General features: G+C 41.1%; 2 protein-coding genes across 2 annotated transcripts in view; one reads left to right on the top strand and one right to left on the bottom strand.

The window, feature by feature from the left end:
- The window catches only part of ctnna2 (catenin (cadherin-associated protein), alpha 2), a 293,809-nt gene that overhangs the window by 204,713 nt on the left and 67,477 nt on the right, over positions 1-21,619 (top strand). The window contains exon 8 of the mRNA XM_053619170.1: positions 19,208-19,288. Coding sequence (XP_053475145.1) covers positions 19,208-19,288 — 81 coding nt within the window. The remainder of the gene's footprint in view (positions 1-19,207; positions 19,289-21,619) is intronic.
- LOC128604229 (40S ribosomal protein S7-like) lies at positions 10,547-11,194 on the bottom strand. The gene has a single exon (XM_053619173.1). It carries the CDS (start codon positions 11,163-11,165, stop codon positions 10,581-10,583), a length of 585 nt encoding a protein of 194 aa, XP_053475148.1. The 5' UTR covers positions 11,166-11,194; the 3' UTR covers positions 10,547-10,580.

Consider the following 21,619-nt stretch of genomic DNA (forward strand, 5'->3'; position numbering starts at 1 on the left):
ACTAGACAACACAGGGAGTGTGAAATTATTCAGATTATTAATTAAGGATTTATTCTGTTTACTCTGGAATATACTCAATCAATACCTTATTATACTCTCTATAATGCTTTCTGCAACATTACATTTTTAACCATGTTACCCTGCTCGATGTGGTTACTGTGGCTCTCCTGATTAGCTAACATCTCATTCACAGCATATTGCACGGTTAGCAAAACACAGCGTAGCCATCCCATCTGTACCATCTTTTTGTCCTGACATTCTAACAGACGGCTGATTTAACCGAGTCCTAAAATGGCTGTGATTTTTCCAGAAACGTGATGGAGAATCATTTACCGAAGGATCTCTGCACATGATGCAGTCATGATTTAGAATATAAGCAGAACAGGAGCGGACCAAGTACCAGGCCATAGGGAACTCCTGTAGTGAGAATTCCGTTTCATGCTAGCTCTTAAAATCTCGAATGCTAGCTCACTTGAAGTCTGTGACATCTAGTGTATAACCAGGCCTGTAACTAGGATCAACATTTGAATCTATAATCTGTTATCAAGTTATTGATTAATTGTAGACCTCTGGTTTAATTTGCCAGTTCTTATTGTAGTCCCTTCTGGAAAAGTAGAACTGAACATTTTATTGCAACCTAATTCCCACTTTTTTTCACATCTAGAAGGTGGTGACATGTTGATTCAGTTCTCAGCAAGACCACTTCCGATGAATTGTTCTAGGGTGAGGGTGAAGTTGGTGGTTTATCGTTTTGATGTTATTCTCACTAGGAACACAACAGTGTGAAGCCATTCCCCGATTCCTATTAATTTGAATCCTGCAATCGATATTAAAGGGACTTGTACAGAGTTCATGTTGTGACTCCATAGTTTCCCGCTGGGGTAATAACAGCTGCCAGGGTGTGTCATGCACTCTCATTAAAAAAAAAAAAAAAAAGAAAGAAAGAAAAAAGAAAAGAAAAGTAGAGCTAAACTGTATCTATCCTTGTCACATGCAAACTTTTGTGTGTTTTATATGTATCTTTCACCTTGAAATGTGGATATAGTGTAGGTACATAAATAGACCATGATTAGTTTAAAGCTTTAAAGGTACACTATATATAAGTATTACAATTTTGTTTTAATTAAGGAACAGAATTTTTCTGTCTTAATATAATTAACACAAAAAAAAAATCAAAGCGTAACTCCTCTGTCCTGAAGAGAAAACTTCAAGTTAATGCTTTACCTCCAAGAGCTGACACTGGAGACTCCTTCCGTAAATGTTAAATAAATGTCTCCAGAAAACTTTACCATGCAAGTCCCTCTGAACGAGCTGATACTATATAAATGATGGTTTTTAAAATGAGTCTATTATTGTAACTTGTGATTTTATTTATTTTATTTATTTTTTGACGCACTACAGTCAGAGCTGCTTTTATAGACAATGTATCGCCTTCTGTCCAATCAGAATCCAAAATTCAACAGCACTCTGGCGTATAGAAGATTACAGTGAAGGCTGTCATGGTCTACTCAAGCTATATCACCATTTTCGTTTTCCTTCCGCCACAGTATGGTCTGGAATTGTTTTCTGCCATGAGACTTTCTAGAGCTTTTTCTCAGAGATTGATTTTGAGTAGTGGTTGACAGAGAGATGAAATACAATAAAAGTCTGATAAAGACTATGGAACAGAGTATGTACACATCTGTAGCAGTCCCAAGCCCAAAAATTGAAGAAAATTTCCCCTCAGTTAACCCTAATATAAGCATTGAAAGTGCTTGTATCGAATGTGTTGTCATGTTTTACTGAGATTAGTGAATCATCTGCTCTCAAACAATGATATTATCTCTTATAAAGAGCAAAGGATGCAGTCTGTATGATCTGAAAGTTGAATAATGATGAACTGAACTGCTACTACCAGTTTTATAAGCAAATTATCCTCAGATGTTAGGCTTTGCATCAGCACAATTTATCCTGTGAAAGTGTCGTCGGTGTATCTCGATGCAGGATCTCTTGGGACGATGTGTTATAGTCATTAACATCATTACGCTTTCACTTGTCGTTGCCATTAGATCCTGCAGGCGATTGTCATCGTCGCTTATTATCCCAATCATTATGGGCCACAGCATGGCACCCATGACTGCACCTTGTCATGTATGGAAGTTGACGTGGGGACATGCCTCTTAATAATTAGCACTATTTCTGATTACAGATCTAGTATTCAAATGGGCTGTTGAATTATTAAAGGTCTAAAGAGTTGTCAGTAGGGGCTAATGGCTAATTGACCAATCCTACAGAAATGCAGGACGTCGATGACAACTCCAATGAGTATTCTGCTGCAAGAATGGAGGACTTAGGGCGAGATCATGGCTTGCTGGGTTGGACGTCTTCCAGCAGGGGGCACCAGGTTTCTCATAGGCGTTGAATTTCTACAGATGAAGCCAATCGGAGGAAGGAATTGAGGATGTTTTCATAATTGTAGACTTTTGCAGTAGTGGAACTGTAAGTTCTGAGAGTTTGGTACATCTGGTCGAGTGTGAAAGTTGCTTTTGAATCTAGTGCAGTCCTGGAAGCTGTTTTTTTTTTTTTTTTGTCCAACTGAACAGTTCCTCTAAAAGTTAGTGAAGTACAGTGTGGAATGTATCATGAGCCTGGGCATCGAATAAAGTGGACTACTCATCAGAAGATTTTGAGTTCGAATCCCAGTATGGTCAACCTGTCACTGTTGGGTCCGTGAGCAAGGCTTTTAACTCTTGGACAGCTCAGTTGTGCCCGATCTCAGCTGTAAGTCATTTTCTATAGAAGCATCAGTCAAATGCAAATTTAATACTGTGGAGATGGAATGATGCATGCATAAGCAAGTAGCTTCACTTGAGTGGTTTCAAGGCAACTACTAACCAGTGTTGAGCAAAAAATAACATTTAAAATAGTCCAAAAGTTATAATAAATAATAAAAACGTAATGAAAAATGTATAAGAACTATTAGACACGGTCATATAGCAGGCAGAATTCAATACCGAGCTTGGGATACTATCTGTGAGGAATTTTGCAGGTCCTCTCTATGGCCACTCTGTGGGTTACCTCCAGGTTCTCTGGTCTTCTAACACATCCCAAAACCATACTCTTAGGTGGATTAGCAATGCTAAATTACCCCTAGGTCTGAATGTGCATGATACTTATTCAGGGTGTATTCTTATGCACTCATCCAGGATAAATCGCTTACTGAAGATGAATGAATGATAAAAATTGCTCCTGGATAGTACTGTACTGTAAAGAATTTGGGTGTGAAAACACTATAAGTCCACATCTGGGAAATAGAAGAGATAGAACGTTTTACTTTTGTGGTCTACAAGATATTGGCTTGATATGGATTGGCATATTGCTGTGATGCAGCCAAATGCTATTTGTTTGTTTTATATAACATTCACTAATCAATCTCTGATCAATAGAATGAAGTCTACTGCCAGGCAAATGCTTAGTTATCATAAACAAAGTCTAACATTAAACTCTTGAATCTATAATCAGACATGGTAGCATACACCCATCAAAGCAGGAGTAGCCTTCGTTATTAAAAGCCCAGGCTACTGTATACGTGCGTTAAACTAGCTCTCTCCTTGGTGATATGGAAAGCTTCACTAAGCTTTCTCTAGGTATTAAATCAGGAAAAAAAAAAATCAAATCTATAAAGCTTCATATCACTGGGTCAACCATTTGGTGACCCATGAAAATTGTGTGGAGTGAGTGGTCCTGAGTGTGTTCACTCAAGCGTAGATATGATACAAAGTTGTGTATGTGTGTACACACAGCTTTGTCGTGCTTCAAAGGACAATGGAATGGAAGTGATATGGAATACAGCGATGGCGGTGTGCATGATGGTTTGTAAGGGTTTTCTCAGTGGCTTGGGAATAAAGCAGTAGAAATGGAGATGGTAAGGGATGATGGTTGCGGTGTTGTTCGTCTGGGTAAGATCTGTTCCACAACAGCTGACCGACTTCCCATTTTCATTCTTGAAAAAAAGGATGGGTGAGTTCTTAGCCAATAGACGGGTGAGAAATTAAAGGAAAAACCCAAAGTAAAACATCTTAGTAAGGTGTTGGGCAAAGATGCAGCACTAGAACATCTTCATTGCACCTTGGGATAGATTCTGTACACCTCTGGAACTCCAAAACAAGCATGTACGGCTAGTAAAAGTGATCTTGAATCTTGAAATCTCTCAAATGTTCGATGGGGTTGAAATCTGGTGACCGTGAAGGCCATCGCGTATGATTTACCCAGATGAGGATGGGTTCCCTTCTGAGTCGGGTTCCTCTCAAGGTTTCTTCCTCTTAAAACATCTTAGGGAGTTTTTCCTTGCCACCGTCGCCACTCAGTGGCTTGCTCAGTTGGGATAAATTCGCACCTTTAATATCTGTATACCATGTTGATATTTCTGTAAAGCTGCTTTGAGACAATGTCTATTGTAAAAAGCGCTATACAAATAAAATTGAATTGAATTGAATTGAATTTACAACATTTTCATATTGATCAAACCATTTGCTGAGCCCTCGTGCCCTGTAGATGGGGGTGGGGTCACCCTGGAAGAGACCACGCCTACTATGATGGAAATGATTTTATTATAGGATTAAAGTGATCAGTCAGGAGAACCTTTGATTGATTTGCAGTGGCGGTTCTCTCTAAGGGGGCAGATAGAGCCAAACCATGCTAGCAATAATAAATAAATGCCCCCCTCCAAGCATAACAGTATCAGAGTTCTTTAACTTGTCCCCTGTGTAAGGGACAAACACATACTCACCTCTCTGTTGTTGTTTTTTTTTCTCATTCACACAGTCACACCCACAGACGTACATCGAATCTGGCAGCTTCAACGTGTCTCACCTTTTTTTCCATGACTACCTCTAGACCTTAATTTAAAAGTCAGACCAGGTTTTGAGTGAAGCAAATTTAGCTGCACTTTTCCACACACTTATACTAACACACCTGGAGCGTTCAGCCAAGAAGAATACTTTCTCTTTTTTTCCTTTTTTTTAAACCCACTGTTCAGTTGAGCTAGTTGTAGCAATCTTTTATTTCGCCCAAAATAGAGATTTGCAAAGCTTCAGTAAGCTTCTTGACTGGTGTCAAGCCAAGTTGTTTCTTTTATGCATCGTATAGCCCGTGGTGTGAAACTGAAGAGTACGTGCGAGGGGTTTGCGGGCTGCCAGGGACGTTCTAAAACCCGATTAGACCATATCAAATACACAACTACTATTTGCTTTATCAAGCCCCGAAAATTAAGCAGGCTGGTAAGGCAATTCTTCACTTGTTGGTAGCCTCTGCTGAATCCGAATACACTGTTAACCGGTGTCATGAAATTGATCTTTAAAAAGGGTTAAAAGCAATGCAGAAACACACTGTTTAGTGCTCCCTGTTAAAGCAAGAACAGGTGTTCACTTTGGCGTTCTCCTGCCAATCCATTTTGCACCACTCCCACACCGGGTCCATGCCAAGAACCTGGCTGACTCTGCTGTGCGCCAGCCGGTTTTTGGCCAGCATTGGACGGCTTCTAAAGAGTATGGAACTACTCAAACCTTGCCAAGCAAGCCTTTGACGTGGCCTATTCAGATGACACATTACAGTCTTTTTTTTTTGTTTCAGGCCATTTGATGTGTCTATCACAATCTCAAAGCAACATTGCACTATTGTGGGTGTGTTTGTATAAGAGAAATGACAAACATGCAGGCCAATTGCTTTGAACACACAGTAATGATCAAGAGGCTGCTGCATGATTGCAAAATGCCTTTGAGGTACCGTGCGTCCAAACAAGAGTCAGGCAATACTGATGCAACATAACAACCAGTAACAATGAATGTTTGTTTCATTTCCATATCAAATGTATTCTGTTGTTCGAACTGCAGGACGCAGTGGTTCATTTGCATAAAACTTGATTGTGGGCTGTTTTTAGGGGGTTTTACTGGGTTCTGGATCCAATAAAGTGTCAATGTTTCTTCTCATTATAATATGTTATATTATTGTGAAATTAAAATACTAATTACAGACTGGGTGGTGTAGTGGGTAGCATCGCTGCCTTCCAGCTCCAGGGTACTGGTTTGTTCCTGAGCCTGAGTTACTGTCTTTATGGAGATTTGCATATTCCCCCTGAGTCCATGAGGGTTTTCTCCCGGGTCTCCGGTTTCCTCCCACCTCCCAAAAACCATGCCAGTATTTGGATTGCTGGCTCCAAATTTCCCCTAGGCATGAATGTGTTTGTGTGCATGATGCCCTGCATCCCGGCCAAGATGTATTCCCTCATTGCACCCAGAGTTTCTAGAACCAGCTCTGGACTCCACAGGACCCTGATACAATCTCAAACTTGTTTGGCCATGATCTTAATAATGATAGATTTGTATTGCATGAAGTTTTGTATGCATACATGTATAACCCTTATTGGCTAAAGAAATGTCTTAATGTCACATTAATATACGTTGGGCCGGTTAAATGTTCATTGATGCATTTGGTCGTGAAAAAGCTTTGCAAAAAAAGATTTTGCTTTTAATAGTTTTCTTCTCGGGAAGCTCCATTGTATGAAATTCCTCCTTTCTTGTTCTTTCCCAGAAGCCTCAGTGCAGATCCGGGTGACATTTGTTATACAATTAAACCGCAGAGACAACTTATTACAGGCAGATAATGACTACATCATTACGTTTCTTTAGTCTGTTATCTTAAACAATAGCTCTATCAATAATCGTCTTTCCAATACGACTGAGAAAACGTGTTTGAAAAGCAAACGTTCATTTAGTCTTTAGGTAAATACCACCAGGCATAGTTGTCTAACCAGGCAATAGTAAATATAGAAATCTTAGATCCTAAGTTGACTTAATATTTCTGACTTCATTGAGAGAGAGAGAGAGAGAGAGAGAGAGAGAGAGAGACTCTTTTCTTCTGCCCTAGTCAATGACAATAAAAGTATTTCCATGTTGTTATGTCCCTGTTGTCTTTTTTAGGGCTTATAATTAAATGTTCTCTTTTCTTTTCCTGGCAAATCAAAGTCAGTTATGACTTTTCTCTTTGATGGCACACACAAGTCTATGTCTTTGTTTTATTCGGGGGAAAAATGCGAGAGTGGTCTGTCTTACCATTATCATTCGAGCAACTTCAGCAACTCCGCGGCTTCTATTTAAGTACTGCTGTCTCAGGTGGGGTCAAGGTTGATGGCCGTGGGGCTTTCTGCAGGCAGCCCTGGAATGAATGAGCGATCTCGAGCTGAATAAGGTGTTGAGCTAATCTTTTATTGCTTGTGGGTATTTTTTGTTTGTTTTTTTTGTTTGTTTGTTTTTTGCTGACCAATACGCTTACAACACTTCTGCGATTGTGCTTTAATTTATTTGAATCGTACAACAAATAATGGCCCAGTGGTATTACATAGTATTACATCCTACAACATTAATGATGCTTGGTGTCATTTAGCAAGTTAGTGCATTGGCAGCAGCCGTATTTTTGGTCTCGCGGAAATTGTCTAAAAATGGCACCATCCTGCAGGTTTTTCATCAACTAAAAATTCTTTTCACGAACTTGGGTGAGTTCTGATTTCATTTTGAACCATTTTTAATGTTCTCGTCAGATATTTATTTTGTATATTGATAAAATAGTTACGTTGCATCAAAGCAGCTGTGGACTGAGGATTCCATGTTGTCATGCTTGTTAGTAAAACGCCACGGAGATGTCAGAAAATCAACAATTATTGTACTAACTGTCACTACATACTTTGTTTTGTACCATTTTCAGGATGTTTAATGTGTCACTTCTTTTTGATGCACAGAGGAGCGGTGATCCATTGTGGAGAACAACAGATGGGCTAGTGTTAGGTTTGGTAAATGTACATCTGCAGAATGTTAGCTGGCAGGTGAACGTGATGAAACGGTAACTCGGTGTATATTTGAATTGCGTAGTTCAATATTTGGACTTGTTTTAAATCTGTTGCTCATCCACTGTATCTAAAATGTTCTGCATAAACCAACAGTGCGTGCTTTTGAAATGACTGTTCAGCTTCCGAGCGCGATTTGCCACTCGTCGCTCCCGGCAGAATTACAGCTAAATGTGAAGAATTGCAGAGAAGTCTGAAGAAATGTACATTTCTTTGTCCAATAAAGGAGTCATTTTCAAAACGCAGAGCCCACATTCTTTTGGGCGCACAATGAAGTGCACACGGTCTGAAACATTGGGAGCCTCTGTGCAAGTACTTTTTTTTTGTTTTGAGGGAAATGAACCGTGTAGTACTGCTCATATTTCAGTCAGAATTTCACTTGGGCTATAAAACTCCCAGATGATTCTGCTAGAGAGGGAGAGAAAGGAGAAGCATGTTTTATTCATTAATATTAATGGGAAAAGATCTGTATATTTTTGATGCAACACACAGCAAAGTCATAACTCATTATTGCTGTTTGAATGGGTTTTGAACTTTTTCCCCCCCCACATGGTTTATTTATTGTTATGAATTTTTTTTTTACTTTATTTGTCTTATTTAAATTAAGTCTTATCCTTTTAAATTAAGTCTTATCCTTTATTCCAGAGATTATTTTGTGTCTCCGGTTTATACTTTGAAGGTCTTGCACTGAAATATGGCGATTTTCTTTCTTTTCTTTTTTTTTTAATTAACATATTTATATATCGGGCACACGGTGGCTTAGTACTTAGCACGTTCGCCTCACACCTTCATTGTCGGGGGTTCGATTTTTCGAGTTTGCATGTTCTCCCTGGGTTTCCTCCGGGTACTCCGGTTTCCTCCCCCAGTCCAAAGACATGCATGGTAGGCTGATTGGCGTGTCTAAAGTGTCCGTAGTGTATGAATGGGTGTGTGAGTGTGTATGTGATTGTGCCCTGCGATGGATTGGCACCCGGTCCAGGGTGTACCCCGCCTCGTGCCCGATGCTCCCTGGGATAGGCTCCAGGTTCGCCGTGACCCTGAAAAGGATAAAGCGGTATAGAAGATGGATGGATGGATGGATATTTATATATCTTTTGCTCGGATTTAATAGAAACATATGTAAATCTATAAAGCTATTAATACTCCCGTATTTTTCTTCTCGTTTGTGTTCTTTTTCTTGTGTTCCTGTTTCACTTTATAATTTTTTATTTTATTTTTTTATCATTCCAGAGAATGCAGAGCACTTTGCTGTGTATTTGTAATAGATCAAGTCTCTGAAAGAGCCAAAGCAGTGCTATCTCTCGTACCAGGAAACTAACCGCACGTCTTGGAACCCTGACAAGCATACAAAATGCTTCCTAGGCATACAAAATCTCTTCCTATTTCTGTCTTCCTGCTGAATTTGATTTTCATGACATTCGCAAAGCCATCGCCGAGTACTCTCCTCAAGCATAGGCAGGATAGCATGCTAAGGGCTATGTTGATGTTTCCTAATTCATCCGAGGAAATTCTTCCGAATCGGAAACTCTGGTCAGAGTTGAGTGAGTTACTCTCGGCCGTCTTGTGTTCTGTCACTCGGTCAGAAACTCAGACAGTCTGTCCCATGACAGTGACCATGGAAAAGACATGTAAATACTGGATTAAGCCTTTCAGCAGGTGGCATATGTCGTCACCCTGCATGTGTTTTACTAAGCCTGGGATCACTCGCTCTGTGTGTGTGTGCGTGTGTGAAAGAGAGTACAAGTGTGTCTGAAGAGCCCTCTTAACGCTGTACTAAAGTGGAGTTGCAGCTCATCTTAAGATCCTGCTCCTGACACTAACTCTTGCGAAATGGCTGCAAATACAATTATACCAAGTACACATGGATCCTGCCCTTACCCCAACAATATTTTCACGAGCAGCCAGTCAGAAGACAAAGAGAAAGCACATTTTTTTTGTACAGTTCAATAAAATTCCTCAATCGCAGGAAGATCCTGAGGTTAGATGCCTTGATTTGGTTTGGTAGGCATTAAAAATACAACCTGGCAGATGTCCAAGTGTGCAAACAACAAGCGCATATTGGGACGTTACAATCTGGTAACGTTTACCGAAACGTGTAAAATTCTAACGATGAATATTGAATCTTTGCGCAGATTTACGCATTTAGGATGACGGAAGATAGGATCTGTGTCGTCTGGGCGTGGTGGGCGTTGTCAGGGTTTCTGCAGGAGCAGATGGGCGTGGTCAGGGTTTCTGCAGGTCTGGATGGGGGTGGTTTGGTAATCTGCAGAAGCAGATTGGGCGTGGTCGGGGTTTCTGCAGGTGCAGGTGGGGTGTGGTCAGGGTTTCTGCAGGAGCAGATCGGCGTGGTGAGGGTTTCTGCAGGAGCAGATGGGCGTGGTGAGGGTTTCTGCAGGAGCAGGTGGGTGTGGTCAGGGTTTCTGCAGGAGCAGATAGGCGTGGTGAGGGTTTCTGCAGGAGCAGATGGGCGTGGTCAGGGTTTCTGCAGGAGCAGATAGGCGTGGTGAGGGTTTCTGCAGGAGTGTAAGGGAACAGTTAGGGACTTTGTGGAAGCCACCAGGCCTGTTCAGGCCTGTGAGTATGAGTTCATGGACATGGTCTGAGAAGCTGATGAACAAGATGGCTGTGGTCAGAGTATGGGCGAAGTCTCAGTTTTTACTTTTTTGCACATGATGGTGTACAAATTTATTCTGCCATCTGCACTTTACAGTTGGAACTCTGGGAACTCGAATACAACGTCTTTGTCTGTGAGCTTCTTGTAGACGCCAGCAAAGGTCTCAACTTTGTGTTCAATATTGTTTTGTTGTGCCTTGCCGAAGTGGACCTTGATGAGCCGACTACTGTCCACTTTCACGCGAATCCTCTTGCCAACAATCTCACTGGGGTACACCAGATCTTCAAGGATGGCATCGTGCACGGCAGTAAGAGTTCGGCTCCTTGGATGCTTCTGCTTGTTCTTTGTGCGGCTTTTCCTCCTGGGCTTGGGCAGGATTCTCCTCTGTGCAATGAAGACCACATGCTTGCCACTGAACTTCTTCTCCAGCTCCCTCACGAGCCGCACCTGAATCTTCTGAAAGGCCTTCAGCTGGGGCACGGGCACGAAGATGATGATGGCTTTTCTGCTACCACCAACCTCGATTTCCTTAGCAGCAGTGATGTTGAGCTCCCACAGCTGAGCCTTCAGGTCAGAGTTCATCTCCAGCTCAAGAAGAGCCTGGGAAATACCAGACTCAAACTCATCTGGCTTTTCACCGTTCGCCTTCACGATTTTCGCACCGCTACTGAACATGGCCTATGACTCAGTCAACGACGGCCTGGAAAGAGTCAGTTTTTACAAGAGTACAGGGTGCAGCCAGGGACACTGTGGAAGCCACCGGGTGTTGCCATGGATTCTATGGAAGCATGTGGACATGGTCACAGTATTTCACGAACAAATGTGCATGGTCAGAGTATCTGTTGGCGCAAATGTATGTGGCCAGAGTATCAGAGCAGGAATGCAAGTGTTCAGTCAGGGATTTTGTAGAAGCTACCAGGTGTGGACAGATATTCTATGGTGGGAGTGATCAAAGTATCTGCAGGAGCCAAACGACGTGGTCGAAGTTCCTAAAACAGTGCATGTAGGCGTGGTCAGAGTTTCAGCTGGAGCAGGTGGGTGGGATCATCAGGTGTGGTCACTGGGAGCAGGCACGTGTAGTTTCTGTTGGAGGAAGTTGGCATGGTCAAAATTTTTGGACGGGGCAGCATTTAAAAATAGACCTCATTCAGCAGCATGATTGTCAAGTCCCGAGGGTAACATTCTATTGATGCCCCACACAGTTATGAAGCTAAAGACTGAATTCTAAAAGAGGCTTTGAAACTGTTCTTCCTCTTGAGGCATTAAAAAGTCATACCAGTGTGTGTGTGTGTGTGTGTGTGTGTGTGTGTGTATGTGTGTGTGTGTGTGAGAGAGAGAGAGAGAGAGAGAGAGAGTGAGAGAGAGGTTGAAAATGATTGAAATAAATGAGGAGTTTGTACAAAAAGGCTGTGTAGCGTTAGCCACCCTCTTTCGCTTACTCATTCTCTTAGGAGTGGAGCCGAGTGAGAGTTCGTGGGCGAAGGTGTGAGTTTGTGTGTGTGTGTGTGTAAGTGTGTGTGTGTGTGTGTGTGTGTGTGTGTGTGTGTGAAAAAGAGAGAAGTAGGAGACAAGAATCAATTCAGTTATGAAGTGCATGCTAATGTATTAACCCTAAAACCCAGCTAGTCCTGAATGTGTTTAAAGCAGCTCTGGTTGGAGAGACGGATCCTGTTTATTCAGGACAACTACAGAGCATCGATCAGTCTGTGGTTTTCTACATCGATCACTTTTCATCTAGTGTCTTTGTTGGTGATGTACAGAGCGGAGTGTAGGTGATTTATTTATTTATTTATTTATTTATTTATTTATTTATTTATTTTCACTTTTTAAGGCAGGCGTTCCCAAAGTTTTTGGGGCAACAGACCACAAATGAACCTGATGATGATGATGATGATGATGATGAATTTTCCGGGAGCCCAAGCCTTGGCATTTTAAGTTTCTTCTCATTATGATGTAAATGTTTTGCCATGTTTTTGTATTTGCTTTTTTGAATGAGAACTTGAGGCAATGTGCTCTGATGTTAAAATGCAGCACTCCTTCACAAAATATCCTAAAGTTGGCAAGTCTATTATAGCTTCGATGCAAGTTTACCGGCGGTGCCATCAACATCTGGCTGGAAATTCCTCCCATGCTGCCACTTTTCATCTCCCCAGAGTCAGGAGGAGGGATAAAAGGAATAGGAATGAAATGCCCATAGAGAAAGTGTGTTCAATGTGCTTTCTTAGAGGTGTTGGCAGCTTATGAGACCCTAGAGAGCACCGGTCAGGGTGATCCTGGCCGGTGTGTGTGTGTGTGTGTGTGTGTGAGAGTGAGTGAGCACAAATAGTCATTTAGGACCCTGTAACCACTAAGAGATTGGGTGTGTATATTCACATTCCTCTAGAAATATCCTCATAATAGATCTAATGAACCAACCCACCGGAAATGAGAAGAGTTTTAACAGCGCTGATGAATTCTCAGTTCTGATTGGTCAGAAGATTGGTCTTGGTTAATTTTCTAGAACAGCAGCTCTGACAGTAGCGCAGCTGCACATCACAGGTTTATACAGTAGTAATGCACATTCTGCTACGTTCTCATTTCTCAAACATAAAATTGAGCATTTGTGGAAGGAGTCATCAGTGTCAGTGCTTTGTAACAGTCGGCGTTAAAGCTGTATGTCTGTATACCTTGCTTGTATACCTGTATACCTGCTAATAATTGAACCGTTATTGCGGTTTCGGTAAAGTTTGCTCGTACGGGACATGGGACGTTGTCGTTATTCGTATGGTTCGAGTTGACGTCTGCCAACGTTCATTCTTATCATCTGAATCTGATAGCTCTATAGCATCTTTCTCTAGCGGTTAATGAGTGGCTGTCAAAGTGGCTCTTCCTGAGAATGACACTGCAGCAGCGACTATCTTAATTACAATCTGACTTCTTATTATAGAGGGTGAACTTAGCATTCTCTCTCTCTCTCTCAATCACACTCTTTCTCTCTCACTCTCTCCTCTTTTGGAGTTGGTACTGCAGATGGCTCGTGTTCACACTCACACTGTTGCTGCAACACTAAGCTGTAATTGTGCTTCATGTGGTCTAATTGAATTGACAAGAAGCAGGAAATGATATCATTTAGCACACTGATCTGAAAGGATGATGAACCTCACAGTCTCTCTCGCTCACTCTCTCTCTCTCTCTCTTTCTCTCTCTCCCGGTCTATCCAGCTCTCTGTCTGTCGCTTTCTCTGCCCGTCTCTCTCATGTTGTATCTCATTCTTTCTCTACCTGTCTCTCCCATGTTGTATCTCCGTCTCTGTCTTTCTCTACCCGTCTCTCTCATGTTGTATCTCCGTCTCCGTCTTTCTCTGCCCTTCTCTCTCATGTTGTAGCTCATTCTTCCTCTACCTGTCTCTCCCATGTTGTATCTCCGTCTCTGTCTTTCTCTACCCGTCTCTCTCATGTTGTATCTCCGTCTCCATCTTTCTCTGCCCGTCTCTCTCATGTTGTATCTCATTCTTCCTCTACCTGTCTCTCCTATGTTGTATTTCCGTCTCTGTCTTTCTCTGTCTGTCTCTCTCATGTTGTATCTCCGTCTCCGTCTTTCTCTACTCGTCTCTCTCATTTTGTATATCTGTCTCCGTCTCTCGCCCTGAGCAAAACAGAGTGTCCATGCAGTGTATTTGCCTTAATGAATATGCACTCTGGGGTGTTTGTTTGTCTAAAGATGGGCGGAGTCAGTGCAAACGTACGGTATCACCTGCACTCTGTGTAAATTGATGTGCCTAAAGGGTAGTTATTACACTTGTAAGTTTCTAAACGGCAAAGTCATAAAATTAATATATTTTAATAAGAATAAAAGTTTGTCAGAATGATGCCTTTTTTCTATTTAAGTGCAGTCTGTGTTCTGTGTCTATTATTGTCATATAGTCGTATAGAATGAGGAAATTCTGTAAATACAGTATTCTATCCCTTTAATCATGGTACCATAGCTCTGCAGATAAACTCTTCAAATATGTTAGGTATTCCTATCATCATGGCAACATTTATTCCCATAAAGAGCTGAATGCAGGCCCAAGAACACAAAGTACACTTAGTTGTTATGCAACAATTATTGTTGTATTTTTTTTTTTCCTGATTTGTTTTTCAGGGCCATCTCATTCATGCACAACATCCGAACTCCATTTAGCGCGAGGCAGTAATGAAGCTGAGTGTGTTCCTGCTGAAAACAGGCTTTTATCCCATCAACTAAAACTGGAACGATCATTATTTTGTATCTGCATGTACGTGTATGAGCAAACGTCATAGCGGAGAGCTCTGGCCCCTGAGCGTTCAGCTGAAGAGGTTAAAGGTGACAACCTATTTCCTGTCTTTTTTTTGTTCGGCGTTTGTGCTGTAAAAAAATATTTATTTGTTTGTTTGTGTCTTTATTTTCTTTAGAAAAAGGGTTTTTAAGGCTTCCTTAAGGGTTTATTCGATATGTAAAAGGTTCTTCATTTTCACAAATGGGTTCTACTTTGAACTCTTTATTCTAGCTTATCATACGGTTCTCGCTCTTTCTCCAGTAAATGGACCTAGTTAGAACCAGCCAACATGGTTCTCCGAAAATCCCACATGATTCTCGTTGGCTTCTGATGATTTACGGAGCTCTTTGGTGGTTCTTCAAAGGAATTTTGGATGATTAAAATTGGTGTAGCTCATTCTGATAGCAGATCAGTTGTTGAAGAGTTCTTCATCGAACATGTATGATGAACAACAATGAGAGAATACTTTTTTTTTTTTTTTTTTTAAAGATTATAGGTAGTATTGAGTGTTCATAATAAAAGTAATAACTAAAGATGAGCCTCTTATCTGTTTGGAACCCAGAAAAGTACAATGGAAGAAGCAGGAAGTCCTCTCTTGGTTGCTCAGATAGAGGTACAATTTGTAGACCCTTAAAATAATCCAATCAGTTTAGTTCTGTTGAATTTGTAAAGCTCATCTCGGCGAGCACTTCTTTTCCTCTTCTGGTCTTCACTCCGGTCCTCCAGGCCTCACAGCGGTCACTAAATGACACATTAGCATTTGTTGCCAGAGGCAGTGCGTGGTTTGTGGGTGTCTGCTGTCGGCGTCTCTTTTCTTTTCTCCATCCCCAATATTCTGTTTCCGGTTTTCAAAAGACAAACAGAGAGACAAAATATCAAAACAGAGTCAAGAAATCGTTTGTGTTGAAGTTCACTCGACAGTGAGAAGTGAGAGTGCTGATGAATAACCTGCCTCTGAGTCGAAAAGGAAAGAGAACACATTACCCTTTTCACTCTGCACAAAGGGAAATGCTAATCAGACCAACATTCGTGTTTCATCACTAAAGCTAGTCATTTTGTTGTCAAAGAAGGAAAGTTAGGTTTTATGATTTGTATTATGAAGGCAAGGTGCTGTGCAAAATCAACACTCTGGCATGTTATTACGCTGTTTTTCCTGTCTAAAAAAATCCAGAGCTGTATGTTTTGGCCAACGTGATTAGATGTGTGTCAGATCTAGGCTCCAAGTTCAAGTGGCTTTATTGTCATTTCAGCCATATACAGCTGGTACAGTTCGCCGTGAAACGAAACAACGTTCATCCAGGACCACGGTGCTACATAAAAAAAAAAAAACACACTAACCACATGTTCAGGGATAAGGTTCTTATGCTGGAATGCTTTGTTTTCCTTTCTCCAAACATAACGCTTCTCATTTAAACCAAAAGCTCTCTTTGGTCTCATCTTTCCACAAAACATTTTCCCAAAAGGCTTCTGGCTTGTCCATGTGATCTTTAGTGAACTGCAGATAGGCAGCAATGTTCTTTATGGAGAGCGGTGGCTTTCTCCTTGTAACCCTGCCATGCACACCATTGTTGTTCAGTGTTCTCCTGATGGTGGACTCATGAACATTAGCCAATATGAGAGAGGTCTTTAGTTGCTTAGAAGTTACCTTGGGTTCCTTTGAAAACTCGTGGACTATTACACGTCTTGCTCTTGGAGTGATCTTTGTTGGTCTCCACTCCTGGAAAGTGTCTTGAATTTCGTCCATTTGTGCACAGTGTGGATTGGTGGAGTCCAAACTCTTTAGAGATGGTTTTTCTGGAGCTTTTCTGGCCCGATGAGCTTCAGCAACTCTTTTGAAACCCTCAGAAATCTCCTTCCTTCGTGACAAACAAGGTCAGACTCTGATAGATCCCTGTTCTTTAAATAAAACAGGACGCTCACTCACTCACACCTGATCGTCTTCCCATTGACTGAGAGCGCCTGACTCTAATTTCACCTTCACATTAACTGCTAATCCGAGAGCTTCACATACTTTCACAACTCAGAGATATGTAATATTGTACTATTGGATACTTTTCCTCCATAAATAAATGACCAAGTTTAATATTTCTGTCTTGTTTGTTTAATTGGGTTCTCTTTATCTTCTTTTAGGAATCTGTTTTATATCATATTTATATATATATATATAAAAAAATCTAAAGGGTTCTATCTATCTATCTATCTATCTATCTATCTAAAACAATGACAAATTATTTTCAAATGTTCAGAGTGATGTATCCTGTAGCAACCAGCATGGTAGCACACATGCCCGTGTGAAACGGAGTAATGGCTGAATCGTTCTCTTTATTTCAGTCTGTTTTCTCTTCTTCTTCTTTTTGTTCCACTGGTGATTCACTGCCCTGCTCCATACATCTGTGTTTTCTAAATTGTACTTTTACTATCCCAATAACCATGTGAGACCATGTGAGATTGTGTCCGCTGAGGTATTAATATCAATACTTGTACTGTCATCATTTCATGCTAGGTGAATCTCAAGGGCAGTTGCTTAGCAACATGGTCATCCATTCAGTCATTTGGCCGCTCGGCAGTTTTTCGCACACAGTTTTGGCATCTAATGTACTCCGGTGTTTCGGCAGATACATTTCAGTGAGCTACCGCGGTCAGGTTTCATTTTATTCCTTTATTTTTTTTGTTACTTTCTGACAGTAATTGTTTAACAGTTAGCATTTCAGCGCGATGACGCTGAAAGTGTCGAAGGAGTTGAATCATTTATTAATTTTGATACGGTCCACTGTTTATCGAGCTATGTCACTGGGTCCCTCGTCTCTCTCTCTCTCTCTCTCTCTCTCTCTCTCTCTCTATGGCTACATTGTGAGAAATTAATGGCCACCTCTTATTTGTTCTTTATTGCAGAGCTACAAAGTCCTATGATGCTTTAAACGATGCCATCTAAACTGGAGAGTGGAGGAAAAAAAAAAAGCCGTCACGGCTTTACATTAATTCTCGCAGTGTTCTGCCACTTTATGAAACTCATCTGAGAAGCGAAAGGAGGTTCGGGGCTAATTAATAGATTGACTATCAGTCAGAAGGCTTCTAATGGAAATGGATTGAAAAAGGAGACAGCATGGTTTATTGCTTATTTTATTATTATACATTAGAAATGATTGGCCCTGTAACACTACTTTAAAAACCACTAAACTAATGACTTACTGTTCATACGGTTACGCAACACCCCCATGCACCGCTAATGAGAACTGGCCTGCGTAAATATTATTTCAACAAGGCATCAGAATCAGATAAGATCTATACACATGTCACTTGAAAGCAGTCTTTATGATGTGTTTATAAAGGTTTGGGTTTTTTTTTTTTAGTCTGTCAGTTGTTATGAAGGGCCATATGGAGCGCATAAGAAAGTCATAGCAGAAGTGCACTATGATGGGTTATGACGATTTAGCGCGATGTAATGTCAGTGTTTAAAGTGTTCAAGTGGACATCAGTGTTATAAGTTCTTTACAACAGTCTTGGCATTTAGTTTTCTGTTGTTGTTCTCTTATTTGACTTCCTGAAAGTACAGACCGAACTCATGAATGAAAAACAGACCGCGTTGAAGTTTCTTTTCCAGCTCCAGCATTTTATATTCTCAGAGTTGTCCCTTTGAGTCTGTTTGTTTCATCCCACTTTGAGTAAAGCATTTGGCTGGTTCGGTCTAGCTGTCCATATTTAATGAGCTGCCGTGTTGCTCTGTGAGTGTGTGTGTTTGTGTGTTTGTTTGTTTGTGTTTGTGTGTATGCGTGTGTGTGTGTGTGTGTGTGTGTCTGTGTGTGTCCGTGTGTGTGTGTGTGTCGGTGCTGCCCAAGGCCACAGCTTGACTCTTGAAAGACAAAGGCGTACAGAGAGACAGATAGAGATGGAGTCAGAGGCGACGAGGGTTCTGGCCCGTCGTCTGTGCACAGGGTGTGTTCTAGCACCTCAAACAAGAGGCAGCTGTGAGCTGTCAGACAGATCGGACCCTCGGGGACGGGGTTCTGGACATCATGCTCGCTTTAATTATTCTCTAACGAGAGCCTGAACTGGCGCTGGATTGTTTATGAGCTCTCGCTGACAGACAGGGAGCTGATGTTTTTTTTTAAAAGCTCAGCATTCATGACAAGCACCAGGGGCGTTTTTATCTGTGTCTTCATGAAACCCACTGTGTGTGTGTGTGTGTGTGTGTGTGTGTGTGTGTGTGTGTGTGTAGTTTTTGTTTAGAAGAGCATTCTTCACTCTTTGATTGTTTAACTAATTTCCCCCTCCTGTGCAAATGTATAATCTACAAAGTACTAGTATAAATCTAAAATATTCTCTCTCTCTATGTCTCTCTCTCTCTCTCTGTCTCTCTCTCTCTCTCTCTCACTCTCTGTCTCTCTCTCTCTCTCTCTCTCTCTCACTCTCTGTCTCTCTCTCTCTCTGTCTCTCTTTGCAGACGGGAAGGAAAGAGAGAGGTGACCCACTGAACTCTGCCATTGACAAAATGACTAAGAAGACCCGAGACCTGCGCCGACAGGTGATTCCATCACTCCATCACCCCGCCCGCCACTCCATCATTACATTACTCTATCACCACATCACTCCATCACATCATCACGCCATCAGATCATGACTCCAACACCCCGCCACTCCATCATTACATTACTCTATTACCACCTCACCCCATCACATCATCACCCCATCACATCATCACTCCATCACACCATCAGATCATGACTCCATCAATACATCAGATTATCACTCCATCAGATCATCACTCCATCACATCATGACACCGTCCCTCCATCAGATCATGACTCCATCACATCATCATTCCATCACTCAAACTCACAATCACTGCATTGCTCCAGCGCATCATCACTCTATCACCCTGACACACCATCTCATCATCACACCATCCGTGCATTTCTGTAACCCTACATCACTCCATCACTCAATCAATCCATCATTCTATCAGTCCATCACACCATCACTCATTCACAATTACTGAATCCATTTACAGAATTATACTGAGTTATATTGATTCACGCTGTAAATATTATGTCAATAACAACAACAACAACAATAATAATAATAATAATAATAATAATAATAATAATACCTTAATACATACATCTTTGACAGAATTAGGCAAATTGGTTCAAGATCAAGTACGTACATGACCCAATTTAAACATGCTTTACCCCAGCCCTTCTCAGACTGCTAGAGAAGTGAAACAGTTGAGTATTGCAGTTCCAGGTTGGTTGTATCTCTGCACTGGACTCATCTCATCTCACAGACTCGTCCTGTTTGAGTGTCCTCTCCATACGCATACATTTCAGTTTAATTTGTATATCCAGATTTCCGTAAAGCTGCGTTGCTGCAATGTCCATTGTTAAAAGCACTATACAAATAAAATCCTATTAAACCGAATTGAATAAACAGCCAAACTGTCCTGTTGACTCTTACAGTAAAAGCACCATCCTGTAGGGTAGCGGAACCGGTACTTTCTATCCGGTGTGTTCTTCTCATCCGAAAAGCTGAGTCTGGAATTGAATTGAAACAGAGTTGGAGACGGATCTTTCTGCTGAAATGGGGATGTCATTTTCAGACCCTGGACGAGATTTTTTTTTTTCCCAAGCTTCTATTAAATAAATGTCCTGAGATGATTTTCTGGGAATAAAATAAAAAAAAGTGAGATATCTTAGTTAACCTCGTGAGCTTAGGACTAAAAGCACAGATCTTTTTTTAAATTCCAAACCTAACACCAGCTTTGAAGCATGCTCTGCGATCTGTGCTGACTCTGCAGAATCTCTCATAATTGGAAATCCTTTTTTTTTTTCTTTTTTTTTTTAAACTTTACCTCTTCCAGTAATATAACCGAGATGTTCAAAGTCGGTCGCTGAACTCGTAGTCATACATCACGGTTCTCATCTCTTTGTAGCCCTTGCACCACCTCCTACCTCTACATTATCGCCCACGTTCCCAACATTTAGAAGAAGAAGAAAAAAGGCTATAAACATTCCCAAAGAAATAATGGTCCTGTTTACAGATTCACCCGGACTAGCACTTTTAATCCTCTTAAGCCATTTATCTCATTATCTAGCACTATACTACAGTGAGAGAGATGTTTACAGCGGTTGGCGGTGTTGAGGGTTTACGGTACAGTAAAGTGATTTAAAGGAACTGCGAAGTGTTTGATCGCTTCAGTTTCATTCTGCACATCACCACGTATTCGACTAAGCCCATAGGTTCCAGTATTTAAAAAAATAATAATAATAAATCCCACCTTAGCAGCATAATCTCTTCTATCTCTACTACCTTTACAAATATCCAAGACCATGGAAGTGCCGGGATTAATAATAATAATAATAATAATAATAATAATAATAATAAGGTTCTAGCAGGATTGGGCACTGAGACAAAAAAGACATGGACAACTCGGGTGAATCAGTGAATTACGAAGTTCCTATGAAAAAAAGACCCCCCCCCCCAAACTTCAAGTCTGTATAACAGTATGCTGCCTAAATTTCATCGTAGACCATCCATGTCTATTTATAACAAACACGACATGACTAAAAATCACACAGGTGTGAAATATTCACAAATCTGTGTCATGCTAAACAGCGTTGCTGTGTTCAATCAGTTCTAAAAGGAAACAAAAAGGAATGGAAGTGCCAACATTAAATTATACAAGACCTCAGAAAGTGCATGTAGAATTTGTAAGAAAGGATGTTTTATTCCTGTTATACAGGGCAGTGGTGGCTTGACGGTTAAGGCTCTGGGTTACTGATGGGAGGGTCAGGGGTTCAAGCTGCCACTGTTGGGCCCTTGAGCAAGGCCCTTAACCCTCTCTGCTCCAGGGACG

This window comes from Ictalurus furcatus, chromosome 29 (assembly GCF_023375685.1).
Source record: "Ictalurus furcatus strain D&B chromosome 29, Billie_1.0, whole genome shotgun sequence".
In the NCBI taxonomy this organism is placed as follows: domain Eukaryota; kingdom Metazoa; phylum Chordata; class Actinopteri; order Siluriformes; family Ictaluridae; genus Ictalurus; species Ictalurus furcatus.

Coding starts and splice junctions, on each gene's coding strand:
- LOC128604229 (XM_053619173.1), bottom strand. CDS start 11,165: ATGTTCAGTAGCGGTGCGAAAATCGTGAAGGCGAACGGTGAAAAGCCA.